General features: G+C 37.4%; 2 protein-coding genes across 2 annotated transcripts in view; one reads left to right on the forward strand and one right to left on the reverse strand.

Moving 5' to 3' along the window:
* The window catches only part of LOC150106287 (dual specificity protein phosphatase 1-like), a 66,336-nt gene extending 41,472 nt beyond the window's left edge, over positions 1-24,864 (forward strand). Inside the window, exons 2-3 of the mRNA XM_090392305.1 lie at positions 3,020-3,448; positions 24,347-24,864. Of these exons, the coding sequence (XP_090248431.1) occupies positions 3,020-3,448; positions 24,347-24,771 (854 nt within the window). The 3' untranslated portion in view covers positions 24,772-24,864. The remainder of the gene's footprint in view (positions 1-3,019; positions 3,449-24,346) is intronic.
* A 294-nt stretch (positions 24,865-25,158) lies between these two features.
* LOC150106288 (cilia- and flagella-associated protein 58-like) overlaps positions 25,159-26,077 on the reverse strand; it is a 49,294-nt gene continuing 48,375 nt past the window's right edge. Inside the window, exon 9 of the mRNA XM_090392970.1 lies at positions 25,159-25,196. Coding sequence (XP_090249096.1) covers positions 25,159-25,196 — 38 coding nt within the window. The remainder of the gene's footprint in view (positions 25,197-26,077) is intronic.

Below are 26,077 nucleotides of genomic sequence, written 5' to 3' on the forward strand. Positions count from 1 at the left end.
TTCGTAATATTATTATTATTACAATAATACTATTAATATCAAGATGTGAGCAACTCTCTGTACAGTGCAATTAAGCATTCAATTAATGCATAAAATGAATCGAGAAGTATTTGCAAATTAACTCACTCACCTTATTTTTTCTTCGTCAGGAGAATGCTCTCACTAGGAGTACTAGTGATTGCTGTAAATGTTTTCAACTGAACACGTCACTTCCGTTTATCCACACAATGAGACTTGTTTTACATCATAGCAAAAAAATAATAAAAAAATACACTTTCATCTCGAGACATTATGGACAACGTAAGTGTTTTTTTTTTTTTTTTCAAAAGTTCTAAAAACACGATATAATCAATTACCACTTATGCAAAACAATATAATCCAGTGCAGTAGAAAACACCAATGCGAACAGTCGTGCAAGGTGTGTGTAAAGCTCGATGCAAGAAAAATATGCAGAAGAGTTCAATTAAAAAAAAAACCTGCAACGTTCCCACGAAATGTATTTGTTAATAAACAATCAAAAATATTAAATGAATACTAATAGAGATAAAAATAAAAGAAATGGATAAAACACGACTTGTAACATTGATGGTGAAATCCATTTCCTTAATCTGTCAGGTTAAAATTCAGTTTATGCAGCAGTCAATTATTTTAGTTTACTGTAGGGAATCAGTTTTTACATTCCTCAAGACTATCACCGTACTGTGGCAGGAAGACGGGAGTGTTCCATTGACAACAGAGGTGTGCTGGTAGGAAATCAACCTTCTAGTTGAGATACTTTAGCCAGACAGGGTGCGAACCAACTTTATTTAAAAATGTACAAGCCCTGACTAACACTAAAACAATTCCAGAACACCACTAGATGAAAATATGAATCATCAAAAAAAAAAGTGAAGGATTAGAAGAACATCACATAAAATGAAGTGAGCAATTTGGAATGTAAGAAAACTTGGTGTGGAGGGACAAGAAGTGAATCGAATAAAGAACCGAAGGAAAATCGTGCCTGTATGAGGCATACTCATACGGTTGTGCACTTTTTACAATCATTCGTAGTGCAGTAGATTAAACCAGGCGAATATTCTTGACTTGCAATCCTTGCATCAAGAAATGGATAAGTAAATAATAATAAAGAAATTGCCCGCGTCAGCGACAATATTAGGAAAATCCTTCAAATTAAGGGTGGTCGTTTACACTCAGAGGGGGGGGCTACAATAGAAAAATTAAGTTTATGAAAACCAAGTTACTTCACCGTGACAGGTCTAGTGGCGTAATAGACTACTGGAAGATGGAATGGAAAATGGGAGAACAGACAGATCATGTTCGCCATTCAAGAAATTATAGCAAAAAAAAAAAATACACTTTCATTTCGAGACATTATGGATTTTGAGAAATATTTCGATCGATTTAAAATATAAAAGAGATTCCAGACTAGAGAATATCCAAAACATATCTGATTTGTATAAGTACATTCGAACATATTTTATAACAATAATTCGCGATACTTACAGGCCCTTAAGTCAAAGGATACTTGGCAAGCCCAAGACCTGCCAAGTATCCCTGGCTTTCGGAAATGTAATTTTCAGGATAAGGTGGTTAGTCTTCTGCATAAATATATTTTTGTATGAAATTTGCGTGTGTTCTCCTGGCCTATTTGCATGGATGTTGGACGCGAAACCATACACGAGTGTCCCGAAGAAAAACTCTTCAATCACCATACCAGATGGGCGAGCTCACTTTCAGCTGGAAAGTCTTTAGAAAGGTTCTTCGCATTCTAGACGGGATTCGGACCAAGGTCTTTTCAGTCCTTTTGTTGCAAAGACTAATTTTATTTTCAGAAAGGGACAAAAGAAATTATAAAAAATGGAAGCCTTCAACAAAAGAGCAACTACATACTGATATAAGGACACGAATCCCAGAAATTTTGTTTCATTTACAGGTTGTGATGTCCCCCCCCCACCCCCCCCCCCCCCCACCCCCCCCCCCCCCCACCCCCCCCCCCCCCCACCCCCCCCCCCCCCCACCCCCCCCCCCCCCCACCCCCCCCCCCCCCCACCCCCCCCCCCCCCCACCCCCCCCCCCCCCCACCCCCCCCCCCCCCCACCCCCCCCCCCCCCCACCCCCCCCCCCCCCCACCCCCCCCCCCCCCCACCCCCCCCCCCCCCCACCCCCCCCCCCCCCCACCCCCCCCCCCCCCCACCCCCCCCCCCCCCCACCCCCCCCCCCCCCCACCCCCCCCCCCCCCCACCCCCCCCCCCCCCCACCCCCCCCCCCCCCCACCCCCCCCCCCCCCCACCCCCCCCCCCCCCCACCCCCCCCCCCCCCCACCCCCCCCCCCCCCCACCCCCCCCCCCCCCCACCCCCCCCCCCCCCCACCCCCCCCCCCCCCCACCCCCCCCCCCCCCCACCCCCCCCCCCCCCCACCCCCCCCCCCCCCCACCCCCCCCCAGGATCTTGGCGTTCTAGACGAGCATTCCTAAGTCATTCCTAACAGACAACTAAAGTCCGCGGTAATTCCACCCAAAAGGCTTCGCCAAAACCGACTGAAGCGCGAAAGTATCTGCTTACCGATAAATTGTTTATATAAAATAACTTGATCATATGTATGATGATTAGCTCGTTGCAAAATGATACTAACTGCAACAAATTTAATTAGCAGCAAGAATAAAAATATGAATTAATAGCTTCTTTTTTTCATCTCCGACTATTTTTTCCCTATAGAAAAACAACAACAAAAAAATAATAATTTTTCAAGTGCTGTTAGTTTCGACGACGAAATATTCAAATCATTCCCACAAGGGAAATGTTTCTATGCTCAGCTGCATAAATGAAATAGGATATGAATGAATAACAGACAGCACTATTGGGGGGGGGGGGGGGGAACAACTAACAAGCTTAATATTTTAAGAAGAGCATTAAAGTGGAAGCTCTCCACTTCGGTGCCCGTCTTAAAAAAAAAAAAAAAAAGAAAGCTACTATGGTAACATTGGATGATCACATCTAACAACAGTTCATTCTTTTCTAGGCGGGTTCCAACTATTCCACCAGCTGTACCCTCATCTCTGCACCACTCAAGCTCACTTTATTGCGTCCATTTCCACAACCAATGAAAGTCCATCAACTCTAAAGCGCAGTCATTCTTGCACCCCCCGACTTCCTCGAACCCCTCGTACAACTAATAGATCGACCTCCATGTCGGCATCGCCTCCTTCTTCTGGACCAGAACAAGACCAAGAGACTCCGGTCGAAATTCTTCCACACCTTTTCCTGGGTAGCGCCTTTCATGCCTCGTGCAAGGAAACGTTACAAAAACTGAAAATCACTGCCATGCTGAATGTGTCGCACACGTGTCCAAATCATTTCGAGGAAGATTTTAGTTACAAGAGTATACCGGTAGAGGACTCTGGAAACGAAGATATTGGAATGTGGTTCAACGAGGCTATCACTTTCATAGGTAAGTGGAATCGTTCCTAATCTGGTTTGCTATGTTTAACATTAATCTGAGAGAGAGACATCAGTGATCGTGCTCAATAGCCGATGTGGAATATCCAATTTCATTATATGAGGATCTCTCCACTTCACTTGATTACCGTAAGGAGAGGCTCTTGTCAGAAGCACTCTTTGTGAGTTCTTTCTTGGGTAACATGCTTTCTATATTAAGATAAAGTTGCTGAATTTTCTCCTCTTCTAGGCGACCGACTGTTGTTTAAGTGCTGCTGTCATTGGTATTCCGCTGCTTTGTTTTTGCTATTCTGATTTCCTGTTTCCAAATACATCCGGTGTCCTCGTATTCATAGGACAGACAGTACCATCAAGTTACATAACTGAGTGAAACATGGTTTCAAGCAGTAGAATGACCTTCCTGAATGTTCTGTTTCGTGCATTTATTCATAGATGGCAGAAATAGTTCGAACTGAAACAGTGGCGTAGCTAGGGGGTGCGGAGGGGGGGCAGTCCGCTCGGGCGACACTTTGAACCTTTTTGAACTTTTGCAGTTAATTCTAAAATACAGTCGCGAGAACTCATTCCCAAATATTGTAATCCTACTGCGAAATTTCCTCACAATTGCTGTAAGTGTTGCTAGTTGTGAGAGGAGTTTTTCTAAATAAAATTGATTAAGAATTATCTACATTACTATGAAATAGACTTCACCAATGTCATCGATGATTTTGCTAACAGAAAAGCAAGAAAAATAACAATTTTAGAATGTTGGAATTAAAGTTTTACTTCAAAAATAAACATAGTGTTTTAATTATTTCCCTATACGTCATTTTGACTTTGTAATATTTTTGGTGTGTATTGAGAGGGGCGGCAACAACTCTAGCTACGCCACTGAACTGAAATCTGCACAGAAATTAATTTGCACCCACCAGTGTTAAGGAATGATGATGAGTGGCATTAAAAACAATAAAAGCAGTGCGCACAGGACGGTCTGAGTAAATTTCGATACACCGGAATCGGCCCTTTGTGTCAGTCCCGTTTATCTTGCATTAAATTTCGCTCTCGATGCTGTTAATATTTATCAAATGAAATAACAAAATTCTTTAAAACGATGGAAAAGCAGCACACTGCTACGTGTCCTCCATACCATCGAGATCGCTGAAGCTCCTGCTTCGGGCCAGCGCAACATTCCTCATCAGATGGAGATGAGGAGTCAAATCCACAGAAGCATCAGTTTGACGAATAGAAATCTTCCTTATTAGTTTTTTCTCCTTATGCTTAACAGAACTATAAAACACGAAACAAAACTAATTCTTTGAAAGTAAAACTGATCCTTAAAATAAAGTAAGCAAAGCTTGCGAAATGAATAAATATGTGCAGTCCTTTGAGATTCGTACACGAAACTCTTCTTTATTTATGGAAATCAGTTGTTGGTTTAAACTGAGCGGGGCTTTTCAGAAATGAATCCACAACGTGAATTGAGAAATGACTTTAATATGCTAACAAATATTATCTTAGGCATTGTCCGAACAGAAATTCTCCCAATTTATGCTCGAGTTTTAAAATTTGTGTCTTTGCCGAATTTAGTTTAGAAAGAGACATATCGACACAGAATTCTTCGGCAACACCAGCAAACCATGCTAGCCGAAGAGTTAACTAACCGTTCTCCATCCAACAAGCAACATCCCACCTTCGGCATACATGTTTGTGACTTGGCTTTGGGTCGAAGATGAATTTCATCTCCCGGTGTGAGACCATCTCCTCCTGAAGTGGCTTGAAAAACTCTACGTTTGGTCTCTTGAGCAGGGTTTCCGTACCAGGTAAAGTAGAAAAGTAAATGCAAATACTAATAAATCTTTAGTCTGCACGTGGTATTAATGTGCTATTATGATTTGTAACCTTTCGTAGTTGGGAGACATAAAAGAATGCATTACTGCTTGCAAATGCTTTCTAAAACTCATTCTGCAGAAAAAACACGGATCTGGTGCAGTTACGATAAAAAATAAAAAAACTGATGAGAGAGCGAATGTACCAAAGTGAATATAGTAACCGATGAAGCTCTTACTAACCATGAAAGCTAGCGAAGCAGTTAACACGTTCATTGCCAATCACGCGATATCGCGCGATGCGAGTTCTCACCAAACGGCCGATTACGTGTTATCGCGTGGACGTCAACTAAATAAAAAAAATAAAAAAAGTTGGCCACCACACGAAATTCCAATTTTCAGCTTGGCAATGGACGATATCACGCGATGCGAGTTCTCACCAAACGGTCGATCACGCGTTATCGCGTGCACGTCGCTAACTAAATAAAAAAGTAAAAAAAATTTGGCCACCACACGAAATTCCAATTTTCAGCTTGGCAATGAAAGTGTTAATAACGATGGAGCACGTGGTAAATTTGCAGATAACTTCGCTTTAATGGAGAAAAATGCAAACATCGGACACCGGCTAAGAGCAAACACCGAAAATCAGAGGCAAGAATGCGATAGTGGCAAGACAGTCGACAACAGCTTAACCGTGTAGGAAATTCATGAGAATGCAGCAGTATGGATTGCGTGGCATTCATACTTTGAACTTCACTGCTGAGCTTGTTCTCAAAGAGTAATTCAATGAATCAGGAAAAGATCACTTGAGGAAGTGCTGAACACCGTACTGTATTCTAGTTATCCCTGTCTGAATTCTCATGCACAAATACCGCGTGTTTTTACGTATGATGAATTCACGTATGTTGCATTCACTCCGCACTGATTTCATCACTCTTTTCACGGACAGTTCGAAACTGCTTTCTGTTTGTGCACAACTCGCATTGATCCACTAACTTCTCAACCATTAGCAGGAAATGGAACGTAAGACGATTTAAATGAATGAGCTCATTTGTGTGTTGGTGCTTATTATTCGAAATAAGCTTCCTGTGAGATAAATTTATTCGAAAATTTTAAAACCGTTTCCTATTCGAACTTCAAACTCGTTTACGTCATCGGAAATCTCGTACGATATTTCATTCTAGTTGCTGAACAGACAGATAACAGATGAAGTTGCCATTGACTGTTTTATGAACTCGTTAGAGACAATCGGATTGTGAAAGGCGAAATCATTCATCCCCCTTCGCTTCATTTCTACTCTCTCTCAATCGCTCTTCCGGTGCCTGTCCATGAACTTTAAAGTCCCCTGCCGGGAAATATGAGATGTAATAAAAATAAGGGGAGTCGACAGTGTCGCGGCGTGTATTTGCGAGAGGAAGTGCACATGCGGATGGCCATTCTTTCGGCTCTTCAATCATACGCAGACCTCGTGACATTCGGATCCGTTTTGTTGTTTCCACAGAGAAACTGACAGAACCGCAGTCCGACATGCATAATCTGTGGCTTTGCGTCATTCGTGGATTTAGTGGGTAGTGAAAAGGCTGGACATCCCGGAAGGCGGTGTCATGACAGCGTTTGTTACGTGCGGGACAATATACGGATGAGAAACTCGCACGAGAAATTGTGACATCCTGCATGAGGTTAGTAGGTTTGTTACTTCACCCTAAAACAAAGTAGAAATTTAGGCGAAAACGAGCACGTGTTTTGGTCTGTTGCATTTACCCGTCACGTGCTACTATTAGCTGATTTGTTAGTTCGTCGCCACTTTGGGGATAGCGTAACAGTGCACTTGAAGTACGTTCTGAGGGGGTACGCTAACATTATACTCGGATTTTTTTTTTTTTTTTTAATTACCAGTATCCTGACTGATCGGAGATCGGTTCGCAATATTTTATCATCATCATCAAATTCCTGCCATGTACCCTCAAGGGGTGTACAGGATATGATAGTAATACATGAAAAAAAATTACATCATTACTAACTTCCTATCTACAATTTTCCTCCAAATCTGTCTGTTACTTGTCAAGACTCCAACATTATCAGATCTTATATTTCTATCGTCTAAGGCACTTTGTACCGTATCAATCCACCTATATCTTGGTCTTCCTCTGGGTCGTTTTCCTGCCAACCTGGCAGAGAACACTTGTTTTGCTAATCTTTCCTCGGCCATTCTGTTTAAGTGACCATACCACCTGAGATTAGATCTGCTAACGCATTCCTGGATGCTGACAATGTCAAGTTCTTTCCTAATATCCTCGTTTTTAATATGATATTGCCATTGATGCCATCTGTTCACGCCTCTAATCTTTCTCAGGACTCTCATATCCGCAGTCTCTAGTCTTTGGTCAAGTGTTTTACTTCTGACCCAGCTCTCAGATCCATAAGTTAAAACTGGTTTGAACACTGTCTTGTATACAGCTAATTTAGTGTTCTAACTAATTTCTCTCTTATTCCATATGAATTTATTCAATTGGCAATATTTTAGCCGTTCAAAAAAAAAACGTGACAATCTACAATTTATCAGTCGTAGTAAAGCAGTATGATTAAAAATAGGAAAGGAAAGAATTGGTATTCGAAAAATTGAAATTTCATTTGTGATGACCATTGGCTGTCTATTTAGGATTTGTTGTCACTTAAAATCATCATCATCGATAACGGCCACATTATACAATGCGGGAACTCAAAGACAAATCCGAAGGAAAATAATGGAACTCTATTATTTCTAAATAACGGAAATCTACGCATGTAAACAGTTTGCTTGTATTTCGAAAAGAAATGTCTTTCTTTCCAGAAGGAAGAGCGCTGTCTCTGTATGAGACAGAATGGCGAACTGATTCGGTTGACATGTCCTCATGAAGATTCCTGTCACGACGAGATTGAGACCCGATCATATTGCCCAGTTTGAATTCCTTCTTAATTCCTCTCTGACGAGATTCAAACCTCGCGATATTTAAATCTTGTGAAATAAATGAAGCGATATCTCTCTGGGAAGAGACTTTCGATTTCACGTGAACTAAGATTCAAAGTAGATCGACCAATCAAGGATGCGCCTCTACTGACAACGCGCTCTTAAAGAATCTCGTGTTTAAATGAAATGCCACAAACCTTGTCTTGATGTGTCCTAACATCATTTAAGAAGAGTTAGAACCAAAATAATCTGAAGTAACGTCTTATTTGTTTTTCTTTTTTATTTCAGCGCGATAAAAAGCTTCGCCCGTCATTGAGCGTAGTAGTCTGTAGTTCCACCACAATGAGTGGCGCTGTGATCGATCACGTGTTGCAGTATACACGTAGTTCAAAAATGGCACCTGTCATTGAATGTCAATTTCTGGCTGTTTCATGCAAGTCCGATGGAAATTCATACTCGAATGAAAACCGTGTATGAAAACAATGCGGTTGCCCTTAACCACAGTGAGACGCTGGTTCAGATACGCTCCGCACAGTGTAAGTGCGATCAGAGACCGACCTCTTAGCGGCCGGTCAGTAACTGCAGTGGCAATGGACAAGATTAGCAGTAATGTGCCGATCGACGACGATCGTCACATTACGACTCCAGAATGGTGAAAGCAGTTGGCATCGGAAAGCCAGCGGTGATGACCATCACTAATACCCCCCCCCTCCTCTACAAACAAGCATGCGCATGGCGGGTTGTCTGAAAATGATAAAAAAGGCAAACACAAAACCTGCCGAGTGGTTGGCGTACCCACTCTCCAGCCAACAGGCCGAGTTCGATGGCAGCACAGGCATGGATGTTTGTGATTGTCTTTGGATGGGAGACGAATTTCATCGCCTGGTGTGACACCACTGCCCCGCTTATTGGAGGTCTGAAATGGCTTGAAAAACTTCCATGTTTGGTCTCTAGAACAGGGTTAACGAGGTTAAAAATAAATAAAAAGTACAAAAAAGTTATAAAAATTAATAAAAAGAATAGAATAAAAAAAATCTTTAGCCCACCCACGGTACGAAATGTGCTATAAGTTTGCAAATAACCTTTTGTGGGTAGAAGAAACAGAAAAAAAAAAAAAAAAATATATATATATATATATATATATATATATATATATAATATATATATATTTTTTTTTTTTTATGAAAAAAATTGAATGACTAGAACCGAGATTTAATTAAAAAGGTTTTAATATAAACACACTACTAGTTTCGGCCTGTAACAGTCTTCTTCAGGTGACATTATAAAAGAAAAAACACTAAATATTGAGGGTTAAAAGACTATGAACAACATAGACAGTCTTTATACATAATTAGCATGAAAACGTTGTGGTTGTATTTGAAGCTGTTCTTTCATTTGTTGCATTGTTGGGAGAGTGCGTGCTTGATGCATCACGTGAACGCCAGTACATGATTACAGCTGAATGACTATCTGGGAGGTTGTAGCTTAAGTTGGGACATAGAGCCCGTTCACTTAGATGAACAGGATTGAACTGTTCATTTAGATGAACAGGATTGAAGATGATTTCTCTCGATTCCACAATTTTTCTCTCTATTTCGTCACTGCAACGGAAGATGTTTGTAGATTTTTCCCAGCAGACTTTGTGACTTTGGTTATCATCATTAGGATTAGCCGAGAAGAGGATATGACTTGATAATGCACTTGCTCGCTGTCTCTTGTAAGTAATGTCTCTCATGTGTTCTTCCATACGCATTTCGACAGATTTGTCTGTCTGCCCGAAATAAGGAATATCGCAGTCACATAATATTTTATATACGCCAGGGTATTTGAGTTGATGATGACAAGGTTTTGGGTGGCTAATTAAGGAACGGATCTTTGGAAGTGGAGTGAACAAGGTTCTGATATTGTATTTTTTTAGAACTTTTGCTAATTTATGTGAAACAGTACTTATGTAAGGAATAGATATACTGCTTTTGAATCTATTTGTTTCTTCTGAGTGATGTCTGGGAGGATTAAGAAGGAATTTGTTAATGATTTTCTTGGAATATCCATTAACTTCGAAAGAAGTTTTCAGATGGTTTATTTCTGTAAGCAGTTCATTTGGATCATCAAGAAGTGAACGGGCTCTATGTCCCAAGGTGGAAATTATTCCAAGCTTATGAGGAGGGAAATGATGGGACTGACTGTGCAGATATCTGTTGGTATGTGTGGGTTTTCTATATATCGATATTTTTAGTTTACCAGAAGAGCGAGTCAGTTTGACATCAAGAAAAGGCAAGGAATTATCCGTTTCAAACTCAGCAGTAAACTTAATACTTTGATGTCGGCTATTGAGATGTTCGAGGAAAACCATAAGGGATTCATGTCCATGGCTCCAAACAATGAAGACATCATCCACATAACGTTTCCAAACTTTAGGTGTTAAAATAAAGGAAGATATATATATATATATATATATATATATATATATATATATATGTTTCTTATATATGCTTCTTAATATATATGCTTCTTAATCCTCATATATATATATATATATATGAGGATTAAGAAGTCATTAACAAATTCCTTCTTAATCCTCCCAGACATCACTCAGAAGAAACAAATAGATTCAAAAGCAATATATCTATTCCTTACATAAGTACTGTTTCACATAAATTAGCAAAAGTTCTAAAAAAATACAATATGAGAACCTTGTTCACTCCACTTCCAAAGATCCGTTCCTTAATTAGCCACCCAAAACCTTGTCATCATCAACTCAAATAGCCTGGCGTATATAAAATATTATGTGACTGCGATATTCCTTATTTCGGGCAGACAGACAAATCTGTCGAAATGCGTATGGAAGAACACATGAGAGACATTACTTACAAGAGACAGCGAGCAAGTGCATTATCAAGTCATATCCTCTTCTCGGCTAATCCTAATGATGATAACCAAAGTCACAAAGTCTGCTGGAAAAATCTACAAACATCTTCCGTTGCAGTGACGAAATAGAAAGAAAAATTGTGGAATCGAGAGAAATCATCTTCAATCCTGTTCATCTAAATAACAACTTAAGTTACAACCTCCCAGATAGTCATTCAGCTGTAATCATGTACTGGCGTTCACGTGATGCAGCAAGCACGCACTCTCCCAACAATGCAACAAACGAAAGAACAGCTTCAAATACAACCACAACGTTTTCATGTTAATTATGTATAAAGACTGTCTATGTTGTTCATAGTCTTTTAACCCTCAATGTTTAGTGGTTTTTCTTTTATAATGTCACCTGAAGAAGGCTGTTACAGGCCGAAACTAGTAGTGTGTTTATATTAAATCTCGGTTCTAGTCATTCAATTTTTTTCATAAAACTATGTATGTTAACCGAGTCAATGATCATTCTGTCATATATATATATATATATATATATATATATATATATATATATATATATATACACACACACACACACACACACACACACACACACACACACACACACACACACACATAAAGCAAGTCAACAGCACAACGAGAATGGGGGGAGAGTTCCTGTCACGGACGATATGCATTCCATGAGCAAATCATGGCGTCCCTGTTCTGGAACAATATGGAGTCTTGCTTCTGGGCAATTCAGTTCAGTACTGCAAGCGAAGACATTGAAGAAATTGAAAAGAAAAAAAAACGCATCTGGAGAGTTTTTTCTGCTCACAAGAAGCAAGAAGCCCTTTTATTTATGATAACGTCTGATCTTGAAGCAGAAAGAATGCAACTGCAAGATATTGCTGGACTGATCTTCTCTAATCCCCCTGCAGTCCGGATCTGGAAGTCCCTAACCACCACCTGATTAGCCGAGCAGTCCGAGGACGTCATTTTGTTGCGTCGAGAAACTGATTCACAAACTGTTTGCGAAGAGCTCCAACTTTGAGGATGTTTTCTGGATCGGCATCCATCTCACTCAACGATGGAAAAAGCGTCCGGAGAATGATGGAGTCATCCTTGTTGAAAAATGAGAGAATGCTCGGAAAAGATAGGATTAATCCATGTAATTGGGAAACATTCGTTTCCTTCCATCCTTGTAAAATACGATTTCTATCCTTTGATTGATATGCAGAAATGCATTAAAAAAGTAACCAAAATCAAAAAGATTCAAAATGAAAAAGAATTCTGTTTCCAGGTTAGTTTTTGAGATCCGGTGAAAGTTCATATTTAGGTTGCCTTACTGGATGAGGAATGATTTTCGCTTTCTCGTTTTCACTGACACTTCGTTTAATCACATACTGAATCTCAGATGGAAATCATATCAAAAACAATTATTTATTACTGAATATTCGTAGGAATTTATTATTGAAAGCAATGAGCTTCATGTTCATCGCTTTCCCTTATAAATCCCTTATGCAATATTTTATACAATACATAAATATTTTAGAAGTTGTATTAAAAATTATTATGTGAATGTTTTTTGATGACTTCGAGTCTTAAAACTGAGATCTCTCGGAAACTGTCATTAAAATTCTTATTAAAGATAGATTGATGCAATGAATTGGGTTTCATGAGCTGGCGGACACATTCTTGACTGAAACTTCATTACGAATATTTCTTCCAGGGTTTTATATCTTTACTAAAGTGAGACTGATACGTTTCGTAATCGTAGATAGAAGTCACAGAGGTTTCCTCTTTCGAAACACGATTTTTCATCTACATACAAACCATCCTAATAGCACAGCACTTAAAAATAATGCCACGTGGTCTTCACAAGATGTTAAATTTAATAATTCCAGTCCTACTACATTTATGCGTATTGGTTTCCTCTTTGTGTGATTATTATTGCTTGATCTGTTTCCATAAATTAATCGACTCAGCAGGCAGAGAGAGAGAGAGATTACTTATATATCTATGCAGGACTGGCGGAAGTGGGCATGCAGAGCATGCGGGTGCCGCTACGAAGGGGGCGCCGCCACCGGGGCACGGTTCATAAGTTCATTTTTTCATTTTTAAGAAACAAAATTTTTATCATAAAAACAAAAAATTCTTAGAATGATCAATATTAAAATAAATAAGGCCGGATACACCGAATAAAAATTAAAAAAAAATTGTATATTGCCACCTCTTTAGTCAGCCGGCTGTTTATAATTTTGCAGCGAGAGGGCTAAATGCTTGCTTGCAGAATGTTGTCTACTGCAGTCTATCTAAAGTGAAACGGTGAACGGTTTTTATGCGCAGAAACGAATTTTCGTACAAAAACATTTGTTGCTAGTTAACCAGTGATATGGTACTCATATCGGTAGGCTACTGACAGTGCGGACTATTATTTCGTCTCTGTGTCGTGTTGTGTAATAATTTCTTGTGGGTATAAAATAGAAATGAAATCAAAAATTTAAAAAACGTTATCCGGTGCACGTCATGCTGCAAAAGAAGCAGATATTAAGACACAAACTGAGGCTCTTAATAAATTTGTTAAAATATTGAAATATTCTGATGCAGATTGTAACCAACTCGATACATCAGAAATCAGAGTTGAAGAACCGTGCACATCATCCAGTTTTCATGAAAGTACTATGGCTACTATTGAACAAGATAACAAGACGCATGATTTAAGTGAAAAACAGTTAGGAGAAGATTTAGTTGTAGTTGACCACGAAACTAACACATTGTTAGTCTCTGTAAATTTAGAAGATCCAGGTGAATGGGGAAATATTGATGAAAAATTAAGAGTTGTTTTAATTGAAATGGGGCCTGTTCAAAAGTAAAATATAATATATCCCAGCGATACATATGGTCGTAAATTTGGCGACACGTATTATAATAGAAAAATAGAAAATGGGGAGCTCGTGCCAAGAACATGGCTCATTTATTCCGAAACTTAAAATTCTGTTTTTTAATTTTGTTGCAAACTTTTCGCACCTACTGAATCAAAGAACTAGTTTAACTCGCATGAAAAATTTCTTAAAATAGAAAGAACTTGATAAAAATTTAAAAAACAAAACTATTATTGATTGTCAGACTCAAAGCATGTATGAAATGGAAAAGAAACATTGGACGAGTGTTTCAGAACGCTTGATTGAAATTATAAAATTCGTTGGCAGCCAAAATTTAGCTTTTCGCGGATCATCTGATAAATTATATGAAAGGAATAACGGAAATTTTTTAAAATCAGTCGAACTGTTTGGGAAGTTTGATCCCGTTATGGAAAATCATGTTGAAAGGGCCCTACAACGAAACAATAGGGTACACTATTTGAGTAAAGAAAGTCAAAATGAAATATTGAAAACTTTAAGTAACGCAATCAGGGATACAATTTTATTATCAATTCGAAAATCTAGATATTATTCCATAATTTTAGACTGCACACCTGATGTAAGTAAAACAGAACAAATGACCATTATTATTCGCTTTGTTTCCTGTGACAATGGAATTGTCAAGATCAGGGAAAACGTTTTAGGTTTTGCAGATATATCAGATTCCACAGGACGTGGTTTATGTGCAACAATAATGGAACAACTGGAAAAAACGGAACATTCCCATTGAAGACATTCGAGGTCAAGGGTATGACAATGGGGGCAAATATGAAAGGGAAAAAATATGGGCTCCAAAATTTGCTTTTGAACAAAAATCCTCGAGCTTTTTAGGTGCCATATGCTGCTCATACTCTAAATTTAATCATTAACGATGCAGCCAAAGTGAATGCAGATACAATTAGTTTCTTTGCAATTATTCAAGAAATATACAATTCTTTTTCATTCTCTTACAAACGTTGGGCAATCCTTTTAAAGTTCATAAAACATTTAACATTGAAACAGCCATCAGAAACGCGATGGGAAAGTAAAATTAATGCAATCCGCCCTCTAAGATATCAGTTAGGAGAAATTTACGATGCACTTTTTGAAATTTTAAATAATGAAAATCTTAATAAAGAAACTCAGCATGAAGCAGAAACATTATGTGCTAAAATAAAGGACTACAAATTTATTTGCTCTCTTATAACTTGGCATGATTTACTTAACAGAATAAACCCTGTAAGTAAAATGCTTCAAGACAAAAATATGAACATTACACTTGCTTTAGAATCTATCGAAAACTTAAAAATATTCTTACAAGAGTATCGATCAGATACAAATTTTAAAACAGTTCTAAAAACGGCAAAAGAACTGAGTGAAGAGGTGGATGGAGAACAAGAATTTAAAAGTGGTGTACGGAAGTTCGACGACGAAAGAAGACCCGACAATTTGACTACGCGCATCATGACGAAACGCCACAATCGCCAGAAGATAAATTTAGAGTGAATGTGTTTTATATACTTCTAGACGTTGCAATGTGTTCGTTAATAGAACGTTTTGAACAACTAAAAACATAATATGATAATTTCAATTTCTTGTGTAGATTGAAAAACGGATTGAAAGGACGTCGACAATAAAGATGTAAATACAGTAGAACTATATGACGAGTTATGTGCTTTCCGGGATATTTTTCGGAAGGATGATTTAAATATTCAAAACGCTTTCGATATTCTTAATTTTATTGTGTCCAATAATTTATCTTTCCCTAACTTTTCAATTGCTTTAAGAATACTATTAACCTTAACTGTTAGTGTAACGAGAGGTGAACGTTCCTTTTCCAAGTTGAAATTGATTAAAACCTTCTTAAGAACAAGTATGTCACAAAAAAGGCTTGGCGTTAATAGCTATTGAAAATGATATATGTGCGGAATTAGACGTTAAGACCATTATTTCTAATTTTGTGAATATGAAATCAAAAACCCTAAAATTTTAATTTAAAAAATTTCAAGCATATTTATGTAATTTAATTTATTTTCTGTTATTCTGTAAAGATGTTATTTTTTGAATAATTATATTAAATGTTCTAATTATTTCTGAATTCTTTTCTTATTTTCTCATCTATCGTGAGTTTCTTTTATTTTCCTAAAAGCTAGTTTCACTTATAAAACTTATTAAAAATGTTTTACAAGTAACTTGTAAAAATTTTAGTAACTTGTAAATTGCAAGAATTTTTTAAACTTTAGTTCAAATAAATTTTAACTTTAATTAAAATTCATTTTAATTTTGTTAGCGATTCGTATCGGTGAGAAGGCTATAATCCCTGTATCATTATATTCAACGATTAAAGTGAAGTGGCTTTATCAAAATTTGCTTGAACTTTTGAGAATTTTTTGAATATTCGAGTTTTTAACGATTATCCTGCCTAATTAACACCCCCGGTTCGTTACATTTAGCGAACCAACGTGTGGCTGTTCTGTCAAAATTTATTTAAGAAATTTCAAATAATTAATGTTTTATTATCATAAAATAACCACACACGCCCGGATTGTTACAGGGGCGCTTAGATAGAAATTGCATGCGGGCGGTAAAGACCCTAGCACCGGCTCTGTATCTATGCATTCTATTCTGAATTAAATATTTCGCCGTGTCCCATACTATACAAAGAATATGCATGACTGTTACAGGTCGGTTTCACGCATTTCTTCCAAAGACTACAGAAGTAACGAATATTTGTGAAGTCGTTGCCATGGGCCATTTGTTTGTGTTTTGTGTGAGTATAAAAATGCACTTCTTTTCAACTGCAAGCTAGAAATGTACTTCCTGCATACATCATGGACGACGACAACACCGATTTCAGCTGTAATCGAAAGAGCTAGCGGAATGAGTCCAAGGTGTACCGAATCGAAAGGACGGAGTGACGAGGCAGGGTTTTAGTCCTGGCAACTGTGTTATGTTTTGCAGTATTTTAACCCAATCACACAACACCTTTCTTTCATATATATTGCTGCAAACACGTTTAATGCATATGAAGAAGTTTTAAATATTAAACATCAATTACAAACTGTTGATGGAAATATCACAGAACGATGATCTTATTCTGTAATTTTTGTGAGTGGTTCATGTTTTACTGAAGGATGACACAGCAGGTAACTATTCCTTCCTTTGCTTCCTCAATGAGCGAGCTGCATTTCATGTACTAGATGCAGCATCTCGATACAAGTTCCACACCCTCCCGCGTATCCTTGACTAGTGATGAGATGTGGCACTTTCGATAATACGAATGAGCTCTCAAAATTCCATTTGACACATCCAAAAATCACCTTGATGAGATTTTTTTTTTCTTATGTGAATGTTTCAATATTTCTATAAGTAACTTGAACTTATAGGATTGCAACGCAACAGAGCCAAGTATTCTGTTCGTCTTTGCCTGGATATTTTCTTAGTAACACCTAACCTTCCTTTTGAGAAAATTGACAATAAGTAGCAAGAGGAAATCAGTTGCAGCTCATTACCGATTTGAAGATTTCTTAGTAACCACACCCGTAAAATAATAGATAATTTCAAACGTATCAAATATTACGACTATACAATCTTTTGGGACTGTTCAGACGATTTCCAAGCTATTAATGACTGCTGTATTGTCTGTGTGCCTTTCTCACACTGCTACTACTACTGTATGTGTAGCAGTGTGAGAAAGGTAGATTCAGCTACCATGTGTAGCTGAATCTATTCAATGGAAAAACAGTGGCGTTTGAGTGAAACAGTTATTTGTAGAGTGCCGATTCTTATTGTGAGATGGGCTGTTAGTATGCCTACCTACTTTTTGTTCATTTACATTTCTTTATATTCTCTTTTCTAACTGAGACTGATCCATATGCTTATTATCTTTTTAATTTTCATGTACACAACAATACTGTTCCCTGTTTAGTTTTTAATTTTCTTGAGTAATCCCGCTTCTAGAGAAAGAAATGTTAAAACGGAAGAGGACGTATTTTAAAGAAAGGATTTCCTTTTTCTTTTGCTGGGAGAAAGACAGATAAGGAGCAGAGTTAGTTAATAGAGAAAGGACTAGTCCACGGGGCACATAATATGCACTAGGAAAGAAACTGCTTATCGATGTAAGTACGTACGCACACATCCAATCTTCCTCTCTCTCTTCAGATCACATCTACTTTTATTTTCATTTCGTCCTTGTCTTTTCTTTCGTTAGCAATTACACGGAGGTGTCCTGCGCAACCTGTACGCATGAGCGACCCAATAGAAGATTACTTCGACTTCCCTGCTTTCGCTCGATTATAAGTAACTGTTGGAAAACTGGTGGTAGAGCGTGCAACACTGCACGCTCTGCCACCAAAGAAGTGGCACTGAACGGATAGGCTTCAATCAGTTACTGCTGTTATCTGCCTTGTTTTAATGGTTTGAATCTTGACAGAGACAGAAAATATTGGTTCTAAGGAACTGCAATTGAAGTTTCCCAGAAAAATCATCAAGCATTGATACACTTTTATTCCTCATCGCTTTTCATACGTCGCATTCATCACTTCCCATATCCAGTTAATTTATGATGTAAATATTCACATTCTCACTGAAAAATATCACTCATTCAGTTTATACCTACAAGGAATTCTTTCTGGCATAAACGGTGTGAAGTTTTGCAGGAAACCATGTGCAGCGTTCATTAACATCACCACAAGACGAATGCACTACACAAGTGTATCATTTCTCAACATATTCATCTTTATCAACCCCCCCCCCCCCCACACACACACGCCCAGCAGGTTAAAAACACGCCAGTCCGAAGAAGTTTTATACAAAATTTGCACACAACAGTGTGTGCAAATTTTGTATAAAAGTTTACGCGACTTTCATATTTCGAACGCTGCGAGTTTTATTCAAATATTTGAAGATAATGGCAATTAAAAGGAGAACACTGGAGTCGACAGCACGTGTATGAGGCATGATCGAAAGTGAAAAAAGAATCACTAAAATCTACTCATTCAAGTATTTTTATGATGATATACTGGACAGACTTAACAAGAAGGAAATAAACGTATTAACACTCATGAAATCCAAACATTTACAAAACATCTGTTTTTTTGCTGCTACTCAAGTATGCTAAATTACGAAAACTTATTAAAATAAATGCCTCTTATAATATTTAGAGAGCTTTTCTCTCTCTCTGTCTTTCTCTCTCTCTCTCTCTCTGCTTAAGTTTTTATTTGCATTTTTGTTGAAAATATTGGCTCCAAGGAACTGCAAATTAACGTTGTTTAATATAGCCATGTTTACTTCAAGAAACATTGAGGAGTTAGCATTAACAGGTAATAAAATGCCGATTATAATTACATTTTTAATTGATTTTTTAATATTTTTGAAATTATAACGGCAACCAATGTGGAATTGTGAGTGTATATGTATAAAGCGTAAAGGCAATGGTATACACTATACGATAAACATAGTGAAACTGCTGCCATCTAAGATCTGTTACTGGAACTAAACATCGTATGTATATATGAAATTTTTACTCGAAATTTTAACGAAGACTAAGACGAATATGGATAATTAAATTTTTCCATATTGCCCTCCTCGGTCTATACGGGCAATAGCGACACTCTAGAATAATAATACACGCTATAATCTCTTCATTTTATCTACGTCGTCTCGTCTCTTGTCAGACATTATGTTTAAACTATAGTAATTCGTGTTTCCTTTCTTCTCATCAAATATTACTTCCCAAATCGGTTCTAGAGGTGACCTGTACAACGAACAGTAACAGTCTAATTTCAGTTATAAAACTGCTTAATATTCTTAAGGCAAATATTCGTAATATTACTTTTCTTAATATTAATAAGAAAAGTAATGCAGTGAAATGCAAAGGATTTTAGAACAATAAACCTCATTTCCCATACAGCAAAAATACTTATGAGAATCCTAACACGGAGAATTGCATCTAAGGTGGAGGGATTTCTTGGAGAAAATCAGTTTAGTTCCAGGAAGGATAGGGGAACAAGAGATGCGATTGGACTGTTAAGAATAGTAAGTGAAAGAAGTTTGGAAGTGAATAAACAAGTTAATATCTGTTATATAGATTTTGAAAAAGCTTTTAACTTTGTAAAATGGGATAAGATGGTGGAAAAGATTGGTATAGATCGGAAAGATAGAAGATTAATTATTTCACTATATATGGGACAAACTGCTATGGTAAGAGATATATATGGTACAACATGTAGTAGGATTTAATCTTGGAGGGGGGGGGTGGAGAGTTGAGATGATTTGAGAATACATACTACGCATCATACGACTTATGACTAAGCATCTGCAATGATCGCCAATGCATAATACCCGTGATCTCCTCTGGCCCGGCTCGCAAACGAAGTAGCGATCGGTCCGCCCGGCACTACTTCGTTCGCCTTGCGTTCATAGCAGCCGTGATTCCCGAGAGCTATACGGTATTCCCACCTTATGTGACCGCTAATTCATAAGTAGTATACAAATAGAAGACACGACACAATATAAATAAAAAAAATGAATTTTAATTAGGAAAAGATTTTTGGAAAATTTTCTAGTGTTTTTTTTTCCCCTTTTTCCTTTCTTTTTTTTTGGGGGGGGGGGCACTTTGCCTCCCCCTCCCTGGGTGCACCACTGGTACAACAGAACCAGGTAACATTGGACGAAGAATAAGACAAGGCTGTTCTTTGTTACCCATTTTGTTCGATATGTATTCCGAAGCAATGTTAAAAGAAGCACTGCAAAATGCAGAAGAAGGAATAAAGATAGGATGTAGACAGATATTTGCAATACGATACGCAGGTGAAAAGGCATTATTATCAAACACTGAGGAAGGATTACAACATCTACTGAACAGATTACTGGAATCCCGTATCAACTATGGAATGAAAATCAACATAAAAGTAATGAAAATAACAAGGAAAGAGACAGCTATGGGTGTAAGAATAAATGGAGAAAAATGAATCAAGTAAGGATATTTAAATATCTAGGAAGTGATTAGCAGCGATGGAAGATGTACAAGTGACATAAAAGCAAGAATATCGATGGGAAGAGAGGCCTTTAATAGAAAATGGAATTTATTCATTAGTAAAATGGATAAAAATTTAAAGAAAAGACTAATAAGATGTTATGTGTGGAGCGTTGTCTTATATGCAACTGAAACCTGGACATTGAGGGGGAAAGAAATTAAAATTTTGGAAAGCTTCGAGATGTGGATTTAGAGAAGGATGGAAAAAATAAAATAATGAAGAGGTCTTAAAAAGAGTAGAGGAAGAAAGGAATTTGTTAAAAAGGATAAAAAGAACGAGAAATTGGATTGGGCATATCCTGGAATAATCAGAGATGCCATCGAAGGAAAAAGACCTAAAGGAAGGTTGAGGAAAACAATGCTAGATGACATACTGAATGGAGACAGATACACAACCTTGAAAAAGAAGGCTCAGAACAGAAGAAAGTGGAAGGAAAGTTTTTGCTACTAAACGAAGAACCTACTCAATTGCAGAATACTTAAGAAAATTCTTAAGGCATTGCTTGAAGTGGTGAAGGAAATGGCATCGTTTTTATCATTGGGGAAGATAAATTATCTCACTAGCTACTTCTATAAATGGTAGCTATTTAGGGGATTTCTGTAGCTTATCTCAATGCTAAATAGACGAGAGAGAGCTACTTGAGAATTTAATTATGACAATCTTAGCAAAACAAAAATTGTTCAATCAGTTACAATGCTGATGAATGGAAACTCGTGGGAATCAAAATCACTAATGTAATAAAAACATCTCTTGTGATTGCTAGGATCACGAGCATTCATTTTAAATTAAAAAAAAAAACTATTGTGATAAATAAAATTAAGACTAAACAGACGCAAAGCAAATAAAAATGAAATAAATGAAAATAAAAATGTATAAATTCAAATGAAAGATTTCAGATTCAGCGAAAGAAATGCCAAGTCGCGGTGGAAGAGGTTTTAAATCTGATCAAAGTTATTAACATCAAACTGAATCTTGAGTTTAAAAAATACTGAATATAAGAAAACAACTCTCCGATAAAAATCAAGTACTCGAAAAAAATATTTTTGCAGAAGGTTTTAATATATTTTTCTTTCCCCCCATGAAAACTAACAAAACTGGTCTTTGTTATAGAATACTCTGTACTCTTGTTATTTCATCACATGCGTTTCACGGAGCATCTCGCATTCTTATTCAAATAAAAACTGTGTTTATGCAAAAAAAAGTACTCGCTTGCATGCTTAAAAATTCACATCTAATTTCTTTTTTCCGTTTATTCACAACCCCAGAAAGGTCTGAAGCCTTCTTGGAAGCAGTAAGATGGCGTCCCGCTATGCTTCAAAAACTCCTTAAACTTTTTTTTTCTCTCGTTCAGTTATTAATAACAAAGTCAATATCTACCGAAGAGGTCATGCGAGTGGTTGGTTCCACTCATTGATTGAATCTCTGCCAAAGTGTTCGTACAACTGTATTGGTAGGAACTCTGCTCTGTAGACCGTTCAGTTCGTTAGCAACGACTACTTTAACAGAGCTCGCTTAGGAAACTCTTTCGTTAATGATACAGTTGGCATTTCAGCATAAAATAGAACAGCGCCCTAAGGCGGATAAGAGAAGCAAAGGGCAAGATAACTGAACGGTATCGCGCAAAAATTTCTTCGCTAGTTCTCTTGATAGGACTATGAGAAAATAAACTTTCCATATCGCATTAATTAATGTAAGATTTGCTTTATTACGAAGAAGAATGATTTTGCTATACTTTTCATAAATACGGAATAATTATGGAATTTAAATTAATTTAAAATCTTAAATACCTGAATATATATTTTGCAGATGCATGTAACTGTGCGTGCTTTGTATATATGTGTCCAATATTAGAAACATTTCTCTCAATTCGGTGCTTGACGCAAAGGTGGAAGCCCCCCATCAGATTAGTTTTGCGTCTCTTCTTCCTTACTCGGGTTATTCCAGGAGTCGCGACATTGAAATTTAGGATTTGGCATCCTTACAAATTTGTCTACACAGTTCAATTTTCGGTCAAATTAGACTACTTTCAGGGTGAAAAAAAAAAAAAAGGTAGTGAAATTATATTTCAATAACTTCGCGCTGGCTGGCTGGCTGGAATTTAATCGTGGTATTCAGAATATGCGCTAGGAATATGCCAAACTTTTTTTTTTTTAAGGTGACTCTCACCTATGACAGACTGTAAACCTACTATAGTACATTCGTACCGTGGGTGGGCTAAGTTATAAAATTTCATTAAATTTATGTTAATGTTTGTATTTTTATTTATTTTTACCTAATCGAGTGACTGCTCTAGAAACCAAACGTGGAACTCTTGCAACCCACTTAGCAGTTCAGTCTCCAATAAATAAACGGGGTGGTGGTCTCTCACAGAGAGTAGATACGCTAACCAATCGACCAATGAGGGCAGCAAGTAGTTCAGTTTTAATTTCAAAGTACCTGGTTTTCCCTTTCAGTCGTTTCCGACCGTAGGTAACTTTATAGGCATTGCCCACAAAATATTCCTGGTGAGATTTTTGCAGGGTAGTTCACCATTGCTTTCCGCAACCCTCCAATTTTATCCGGGCTCGGGACCGGCATATGGCTTGGACGTATTAATGACTAATCCATGTGTAAACAGACATGGGGAAAGGTTTGCCTCTTCTGGAGGAAGAAAACCCGAGAAACTGGGATTTCCGAGCGAAAAAACCCCTGCCTCCGTATGAGACTGGCTAACTCACCTTTAGTCGAAAGAGACCAGATAAAGGTTCCTCACTCAACTGACGGGAATCGAACCCAGGTCTTTCCGAACAATGGGTTTCGTCTATACTGACTGATCTACAGAGGCTCTAATTTCAAAAGGTACCATTTTTATTACCAAAACATTTTGAATATAATTTAATAAAAATCTAGTATTTCTAATCCCTATTAAAATTTGGAGTCATTTCAATTTGGTTCCAATTGGATCATTTTAATATTTCGCTTTTTGTAATCGCGAATGGTGTCGCTTTATAAAATGAAAGGTATTAGGTTTTATGGTTTTGTACAATACAATATTTCCTTATTTGTTTTAAATCCTCTATGAGCATTCTTTTTTACCATGAATTGCTGGCATGTTGCTAAAGGCGGTCAAACCAAAATCAGTTCGTTTTTTGTAAGTTCAATCTCTGGCAGAGACTTAACACTTGTAATGCTAATAGAATTCATTGTACTGCAAAATATTGCAGTATAATGGAGTTGACAGCTTAAGTGATGAATGCAAATTTTATAATATTCGTATCGAGTTAAATGTTCATTCATTTTAATTACATTAACCCTAAGTAGCGTCTTCTTTATAACGATTACACTATTTTATTTTATTTTCAGAACAAATAAAAGATGAAAATGGTAAGGTTCTGGTTCACTGCCACGCTGGAATTAGTCGTTCGGCAACCATCTGCATGGCGTACCTCATGGCAACCAAACATCTCCGTATGGAAGAGGCTTACGAGTATGTGAAATCGAGGCGACGAATCATCTCTCCCAACTTTAACTTCATGGAGCAGCTTTTGGCCTTCGAATCTCAAGTGTTTTCTCCAGTAGTGAAGAAAACTTGCAAATCTAGTCCGTCTCCTCGCTCTCCGCTCCTTGCCATTATGGCAGCTTCTCCCCATGATGGAACAGCTACGCCGTCTTGTGGGGCTCAACACAATGTCTTCAACTTTACAATTGCTCAAGAATCTGGGCGGTTTTCGCCAAATCGTTTGTCTTCTTCTCCAACTAGCTGTCCGTCGCCTGCCATTTTTGTATAGCGACCAAGCTCGCTAATCGCCTTGGTCTTGGAATTCACTGAGAATCCTTTCCAGAAGCAAAGTATTTAACATCGGCGTAGTTTTTATGAGACGGAAAGCAATCATGAAACACTAAATAATTTTCTCAAATTTCAATATTTTATACAGACCTCGTCAGTAACTTTTTAAAGAGAGATCTTCCTTTGTTGTGAAAACTGTAGGCGAAGATACAGCTGCAAGGATACCAAGTGGTAGGTGTGTGTATGTGCGCGCATGTATTTAAAACACGCACAACATGTAAGGCGAAAGAAATCACTGAACCAACAGTACGAGAAGTCCAAGCGGTAATGCGAGTTCAGTTTCGAGTCACTCCTGAACTTTTCTAAGTACTCATAATTCTTGACATATTCAGGATGACACAACAGCTAGAGATGCTTTAAATGATTCTGCACATAAAATATAAATTATATCAAACATATTCACATTCCTTATAGCGAGTCTGGTATGAAGCATGTAGGTTATTTATGTGTACACACTTTATAGGTATACTGTACACTACTATTATATATTAGACAATATATGGTAGCGTATGGTGTAGACATATAATTCAGACGGATTGAGTGATGCTCTCTGCTTCTTATAATTTAGAAAACGATTTGAGCTTATCTAGTTCTAACCACTACCAAAATATTTGTTTTGTTTTAATCTTCTCACTTTTTTATTACATAAGTACTCAATCTTTTATTTATTTGGGAATGCAAGGAGCTGTTCCTGCAGTGAATATGAGGGATCCATTCGCTTGGTGGCAGTCAAAGATGACTATTCCTTTTTTTTTTTTTAATTCTATTACGAATAATATTATCGATGCTTAGGTGAAAATATTCGTGCACTGTCGTATAATTTAACTGAAATGCACATTGTACTTTGAAAAATGCGAAAGTGGGATCATGAAATCAAAATATGGCGATATTAAAAATAAAAAAAAAATTAAGGATTATTAGTGGGGAATCTTGGCAATTTACCTATTATGATAATAATTGCATCTAAAACGTTATTTATTTATAGAATTTATATTACAACAGCTTTGTTTTTTACTGATACTTTTTATCTACCAAACTACCTCTGAATTACTCCAAAAATAAAACAAACAACCAATGCATTTATTTATTTTTTGCTAAACACACATTAATCCAATTTGGATAAGCTAAAAATAGTCTAGGAATGTATAATGATCCTCGTATAGCGAGCATGGAAGCAGAGGATAGCACTGATAATCCTGGTTACTAATCCATTCTCTAATCCAAGCCAACAGATTTAATGAACTGAA

Source organism: Typopeltis vanoorti, chromosome 5 (genome assembly GCF_054136105.1).
Source record: "Typopeltis vanoorti isolate ZY-2024b chromosome 5, IOZ_Tvanoo_1.0, whole genome shotgun sequence".
Lineage (NCBI taxonomy): Eukaryota > Metazoa > Arthropoda > Arachnida > Uropygi > Thelyphonidae > Typopeltis > Typopeltis vanoorti.